Below are 7,764 nucleotides of genomic sequence, written 5' to 3' on the forward strand. Positions count from 1 at the left end.
AGAAGCCTTTGCAGGTGGATTTCAGTTTCCCAAACTGTGAGGTGTATCGTTGAAAGGTAGATTAGGGCTGCTTAGAAGAAAGAGGGGAGGATGAGCTGGCTTCCAGAACTAGAGGCGCTTCCAGAACTAGGCGCTGCATCAGCAGGGGAGCTGCACTTGGGCAAGATTTCAAAGGCAGATCACTAAGAGTGGGATTCACACAGAGGGGACAGCACATCCTGGAAAATCCCGTAGTAAATTACAAGATGCACAGAAGTTCATTTTGCAACACTTGGAGAATCTAAGCATCATTTATCCCAGTACCTCTTTAGGAAACTGATTTTCAGTTGCTTTACAAAAACAAAAATGTTTTAAACACATTTTAAAAACAAAATTCTAGGGTTATTCACACAGTGCACAACTTAACCTCACCAAAAATTCATCAGGAACATCATTCATGATGACTGCAGGACATAGTGTGTGGAATCTTCAAATTTAATGATTGCCATCATCCCCTGTGCCTGTAACTTCTGATCAGAAATTTTCAAACCCTCTTTAAGCACAACAAACCAGAACTATTAGTCAGCTAAAAAGGAACCATCACATCTCCCTTCCTGAAAGGCCTAAATTCCAACCCACATCACAGAACTCAAAATGTCATATACTCTGTGTTCCTCGCTCTTGTAATCTGACAAAGTGTCTGCTAAACATTCAGATGGCCTTATCACAATATCATCAAACAATTATCCCTTCTTATCTAACATTTTGAATTGTGACTCAATTTGCTTCTTTACCATTCAGTAAATATTTTTTCTTATAACAATTGATACTTACCTCACTGAGCTGGTCTTGCACTTTCTTGATTCTCCGAATTTCTGGGGTATCAACTGTGGAAGCATATGGCTTTCCTTTTTCTTTTCTATATTTTTCTTTGTACTTGTTCTGAAAGAAAATAATGACAAATATAATTAAGACATATCCTAAAGCTGTGGCAGAAATGTATGTAGCAATTATTGATTTATTTATCTGGTTAGTATAGGAATTTGGGGCAGATTATTGAATAATACAAACTGGCATTACTCAGTTACATTTGCAGAATTATGCTTATTTTAACCAACTGACTTTCTTCCATCTGACACAACAGAAAAAAGTCCATTTCTACCTTAAGCCTGTTTTAGATCACCTCTAATTGAGTATATTCTCCTTAGAAGCTAGATATCAATAAATTTACAGTTATTTGTTTCAGTGACCAAAGATAGGGAAAGTATGTGGGTGAGGGTAGCAGTCCTAGACCTACGATCTCACACAACCCTTAAACAGTGAATGCAGGTCGGTTGGTAATATACATTAACAAACATTTAGGAAAAGGGATCTGATACCATCTGCATCTGTGCAGAGCAGTTTTCCACTCTTCACAACATCGTACAGTATTGGTCTACTGGACTTCGATATTCCCTACCAGGAATTTAGGTTGGTGCTTGTTGCTATATACTGTGCACAAGGATTTTTCTTGGATATATATGGAGGGATAGAGAAATATACTGTTATAAAAAATATTGAGGTTTGCTATTCAATAGACATTAGTCCCTGTTATCTTCCTTCACTCAGATATCCAAGTCAGATAGTGCAGGAGTCCTATTGACCAACATCTCTGACAATATTCAGCCATCTGCCTCAAGCCACTTTTTGTGCTTAATGATTACCTAATGCACTTACGCAGGACATGGGCAAGAGATGGGCTAATTCAAAGAAGAAAATAACACTAATTGATACACATCATGAAATGAAGTGCAGGAGACAAAACAGTAGCATGAAGGTTTGCAATAACACCTATTAAATATTTTTAAGGTTGGTGTTCCTCAAGAAATAAGAGACGTGGGGCAATTTACCTCACTGAATAGGTCCTTCATTTTATTACTGTGTTGCAGATAAGGTGTCAAAAACTTTGATGGGTCCACTTTTGTCCGTATGGTCTTTTTTCTGACTGGAGGTGCTGCATCCTCAACCGAAGGTTTTTCATGCTCAACAGTATAGGTGGTAGTTTTAGGACCTGTGAAGTCTGTGCTAACAGTCTCAGTGATCTCAGTGATTATCTAGGAATAAAGAAAAAAAATAATTATGTGCTTTAAAACTATAAATCATCATTTTACAATAAGCATTTCTCACCTCCCCCATCTAGTAAAAGGGTGCTCAGTTCTTATCCAGAAACCACATGCAAGACAAAAAAACAGTGACACTTTTCCTACTGGGATTACCCAGTATGCCTGCTGTACATCACCCAACCTAAAAAAACCCAAAAAACCCATAAGGAATTAACTGACTGGCTGATTTCTGTATCAAACTCATGTAATTATTCTCCAGAGGCTCTGGAAGAGTGGGGCTCCTGTTGCCTCTGTTCTATACGCACAACTTCCACTGGCACCAGGGGGGTTCTCCAGTGGGACCACAGGCTACTAAAACCAACGTGTAGAGACGTTCTCAGTGCTGAAGTTGTGTTGAAGACACACGTCGCACAGCTAGGGCTCCTAACCATGTCACTGAAAGTTGTGAAAGGAGGCCAAAGGTGCATACGGTTGTTCAACAAGATTATCTTCTTCTTGCAAAAAGAAAGGAATGGACATAGCAGACAGAAAGACCAAGTCTTTGGGATCGTGTAGTAAGTACACGATGCACCAGCTGAATGAACAAATATGTAGAATCCATCTTTTCTACTAAACTACATTTTCTCATAGAAATCATGGGAGAGACATAGCTGAGACACTTCTATCATCAATTGATCGAGCATCCATTAGAAATAAGCCCTTAATTAATTTAAATGGTTTATGTACTTGTTTATCAACATATTTGTGCTGTAAGCAATAATTTTAATACTAAGATTCTAATTAAAAGCATTTAAAAATAATTATTACAACTTTTAAAAGTGTTCCAAAATCACCCAAATAAAGTTTTATTTCATATCAGTTAGCTCTAAAAAAAAAAAGTACCTTTAAAAGGGAATGCATGAAGCTTGGATTTCTGACAGCCATTTGCATTAGTATGAGACAGAGCAGAAAATACACCAAGCATTAAACATTAAATTGAGAAGGATACAAAACAAAATACAAAAGGTTTGTGTACTATGTGAACATTAATTGCATTTCACTAATGCTGTCCCAAGATGCTATTAGTTACTTCAGCACTGCCACAAGTTTCTCTCTTAAAACTGGTTTCAAATATGTAAGTATTCATCTAAGTTTTAGCACTGAAAGCACTGGAGAGTTTGAAATCTGTCTAGGCAAACAGCGTGAACAGCACTACCTGCTGTTAGCTTTGGAACAAAACAGTGACGTGTGTGCCGTTATGAAAATTTGTAACATATTTCTAGAACTTGGAGAGGCATGATTCTGAAACTACAGCATTTGGTACAAATAACTGCTTTTATTTCCCTATGATATCTCCTAGGACCACATGACACTAATGCATTAGTCTATATTTACAGCTGATGGGAAAAGGTCTAATCACATTAACTAGAGAGACATTCACACTCATATGTACTTCGTTCCACAGTACCGTTTTCAAAAACTGATGCAAATCAGACACAGAAATAATCAGTCATGCTATTGCTCCCTTTAAATCCAGTCTGGCTACAGATTTTAGAACACCTGATGAACGCAGTGGATGAATTAATCTTAAAAATAGTAAGATAACAGTCTTCCTTCAAAAGAGTAATCCTAGATTACTTGCTCAAACAGCATTCATCAAATCATATTTTACTAAATTAAAAATATAGGAATGCTTTGGGAACAGATCCTTTGGAAGGAAACACACTCACAAAGCGAAACATTAAGCTTTTGTTTCCACACAAGCCTAAGCCATAAAGAGTATTCCATGGTAACATAACAGAGAGTCAGGTTATATCTATATTATAAGTAGAATTACTAATTATGGTAATAACTCCTTGGTGATTGGAATATTTGTTACCAGTGATATGAAAAAAATCTGCAAACCACCATTTTTTGGTGAAGTTACACAAGGTGAAAGGAAGAGAACCGATACATGTAAACTGGTTTCAGGCAGAATCTTTTTATATTTCTCTTCGTAACAAGGTTAAGTATAATGCATGTATGTGTCCGCTGTTCATATGTACATATCTGACCTGGTGTCCCCCAGGGCTCAGTTTTGGGCCCAGTTCTGTTTAACGTCTTTATCAATGACCTGGACGAGGGGATCAAGGGCACCCTCAGCCAGTTTGCAGATGACACGAGCTGGGTGGAAGAGTTGATCTGCTGGAGGGGAGGAGGGCTCTGCAGAGGGACCTGGCCAGGCTGGATCCATGGGCCCAGCCCAATTGGGTGAGGTTCAACGAGGCCAAGGGCTGGGTCCTGCCCTGGGGTCACAACAACCACACACAATGCTACAGGTATGGGGAAGAGGGGCTGGAAAGCTGCCTGGCGGAAAAGGAGCTGGGGGTGTTGGTCAACAGGTGGCTGAATATGAGCCAGCAGGGTGCCCAGGTGGCCAAGAGGGCCAGCGGCATCCTGGTTTGTATCAGGAGTGGTGTGGCCAGCAGGAGCAGGGCAGGGACCGTGCCCCTGTGCTGGGCACTGGGGTGAAGCAATGTCTTACCTGGGGTGCAAGTAGTAAACCATTGCATCAGACTGGAAGAGCACTGTTACCTGTAACAAAAATTAGGACAAGGGGAAACGTCCTCAAGTTGCGCCAGGCAGGTCTAAACCTGGACATCAGTAAAAATTCCTTCCCCAAAAGGGCTGTCAAGCCCTGGAAGGGGCTGCCCAGGGAAGGGGTTGAGTCCCCACCCCCGGGGGGATTTAACAGCCGGGCAGACGCGGTGCTTAGGGACAGGGTTTAGTGGTGGACAGGTACAGTTAGGCTCGATGATCTTAAAAGTCTTTTCCAAGCAAATGATTCTATGATTCTATATCTAGTCACAATCACATCCTCAGTAATTCAGTCCACCTTTAACACTAATGATTGGATTTATTCATTATGTTACCCAAGTAATCTTCCTGCCTGTGTTTCTTGTTAATAATGTAACCTGTTGCTTCATTTTGTCAGCTCCTGTGCAAACAGCTGATGGGCAGGAGCAAATGGAAGACTATTGGCAAGACAAAGGACAGGACAGAAATTAGTACAGTCCTTTTCTGATGGACACATCCATAAGTCCATCGAATGTAAACCAAAGAGGGGCAGAAGAGATACTCAGAACGACCTAGGAGTCCCCTAGATCATCCCACAACAGGGCCTTGCAAAGGAAAAGGAATTAAGACGCAACTCTTCATTGATATCTTTGTTCAATATGAAAAATTAGTCCTCAGAATACAAAAGGCCACTAATGTAGCATTATGCATTAATTACATGCATATATACATTACATGCAACATCACAGGGACCTTTACCTCATGTGGCTCACCCTCCTCAATAATTGTCTCTTCAATGTAGTACTATTAAAAGAAGAGAGGAAAACAAAAATCATTGTTAGGCCAGATCATACAGAATAGCAAATTGTTGCTTCTGTTAAGCTGTTTTAAAAACACACTTCTGGAGAAATAGGACTGCAGTTCACAGGTACCTATGTAGTCACATTTGCACCCTTGGTAATTCTGAACAACTGTTCATTTTTTTGCATTAATGATTGGATTTTTTCCATACATTCCTCAGTGAACCATCCTCCCAAGTAATTAACAAAGTATCATTATCTAATTTTACCCCCAAGAGGGAAGACAATGATGACCACACTAAAAGAAAGAATCAGCATTCAAAAAACCAGGATTTTCCAAGTGTTTGGTAATATGCTGACAGGACTGTACTAGGTTTCTCTCTCTAAGGCTGCCCCCAGAGTTGTTCCTACCTACAGATCCTTGAAGGACACCAAGTTACTGGCTGCTAGCTAGACTTTGTACTACTGATTGCAGTTCTGAGCTCAGCAACCCAGGCAATTTTCCATCCACTTTATTGTCCACTTATCCATCCCACTTCTCATAAATTTGGTGACAAGAAGACTATGGGAGACTTCTTGGGAGGTCTTCCTAATGTAGTCAAGGTATGCAACATTCACTGGTCTCCCCTTGTCCACAGCAGCAGTGAACTCATTATAAAAAGCAAGGAGTTTGGTCAGCCATGATTTGCCCTTGACAAATCAATGCTCACTGCTCCCCAGGACCTCATGTCTTCCATGTGTCTAGAAATAGCTTCTAAAATTATTTGCTCCATAGCCTTCCCAAGGAGTGAAGTGAGGTTGACCAGCCCATAGTTCCCTGGATCTTCTTTCTTGAAGAGGGGTATATCTGTCTTTTTTCAGTCACCAGGAACATCCTTGCATCACTATGAGCTTTCAAAGATGATAGCAGCCTTGCTATGTCATCAGCCTGTTCCCTCATCAGCCACCCTCATCATCCATACCCTCTGGTCCCATGGAACTGTGTACATCCCAGTGGATTAAGCCCTAACTCTGTCTTCCTCTGCTGTGACTACTACTTCACTCTCACATCTCTGCTAGGAAGCTCAGAGATGTGGAAGACTATACGACCAGTCTTATCAAACCTCAGGCAAAAAAGGCTTCAAGTACCTCAGCATTTTGCCTGTTCCTTGTCATTAGCTTCCCTGCCCACTGAACTATGGTCCCTCTCACACTCTCTTAGCTTTCCTTTTGCTGCTGATGGCACTTGCAGAAACCTTTCTTGCTGTTCTTCGCTTCCCTTGCTGGCTTCATCTCCAGCTGAACTTTGCCTATGTGTGGCACATGTAGGAATGGAGTTTATAATGTCTTATTTCTTTATGTTCCTCCCAAGTGGCCTGCTCCTGCTTCCACCTTCAGTAAACTTTTTTTTGTGTTTGAGTTCAGTCAGGAGCTCCTTGTTCATCCATACCAGCGTTCTGTGGTGTTTGACTTCTGCACATTGGACTGAACCATTCTTGTGCTCTGAGAAAAGTTGTTCTTGAGGATGACCTAGCTTCCCTGGGCCCCTTTGACCTCTTTGTTTCCTGTGGGATCTTCCCAAGCTGGTCCTTGAACAGGCCCAAATCTGCTCTTCTGAAGTCTGGGATTCTAATTCTGTTTATCCTGCTCACTCCTCTCTGATCCTTCAGCTCCACAGTCTTGTGGTCACTGCAGCCATTGGCTGCCCTTGACCTTTGCATCTTCCACCAGTTCCTTCTTGTTTGTGAGTCGCATTTCCAGCAGAACATCTCTCCTAGTTAGTTCATCAATCAACTGCATCAAGAAATTTATCTTCAATACTTTCCAGAAATGTCCTAGGCTGCTTGTGCTCAGCCATAGGCCCTTCCAGCAGATACTGGGGTGGTCAGAGCCATCCATAAGCACAAGGGCTGTGCCAGTCAGGCTTCTTCCAGCTGCCTAAAGAAGTTCCCAGGGTGCTACATCTACTCTGAAGTGGCAGATCTGCAGATGGAGCACGAACCTTCCTCCTGTTGCCAGAAACCATGAGTTTCATGCCTTGTCCATCCCAACGGCCACCCTCCCTCCATCACCCATTTAACCAGGGGCTCCAACTGGCCCTCCTTCCTTGCCACACGCGGCTCTGCCTCTTGCTTTTCATGAAGGTGCTGTCAACCTCTTCTCCACCTCCCACGATGGAGCAAAGCCTGCTCACCTCTTCGCCAGCAACCTGCGCTGCAACTGAGTGACCTGACCAGAACACATCTCCCACCGGCAAGGCACCAAGGGCTGCGTCCCTGCCCGCAGCGCTCCGCGGGCTTCGCTCCCCCGCTGGCAGCTTGCCTTTCCCCACAGCTCCCTGAGCCCCAGAGCCAGCTCCGAGCCCCGCC

General features: G+C 42.3%; 1 protein-coding gene across 1 annotated transcript in view; it reads right to left on the reverse strand.

Annotated features, from left to right (window-relative positions):
* The window catches only part of NEB (nebulin), a 128,134-nt gene that overhangs the window by 118,021 nt on the left and 2,349 nt on the right, over positions 1-7,764 (reverse strand). Inside the window, 5 exon segments of the mRNA XM_035898943.1 lie at positions 814-921; positions 1,869-2,072; positions 2,226-2,262; positions 4,585-4,634; positions 5,376-5,420. Coding sequence (XP_035754836.1) covers positions 814-921; positions 1,869-2,072; positions 2,226-2,262; positions 4,585-4,634; positions 5,376-5,420 — 444 coding nt within the window.

The sequence above is a fragment of the Egretta garzetta genome, unplaced genomic scaffold, assembly GCF_000687185.1.
Source record: "Egretta garzetta isolate BGI_Z169 unplaced genomic scaffold, ASM68718v1 scaffold208, whole genome shotgun sequence".
Classification (NCBI taxonomy): Eukaryota; Metazoa; Chordata; class Aves; order Pelecaniformes; family Ardeidae; genus Egretta; species Egretta garzetta.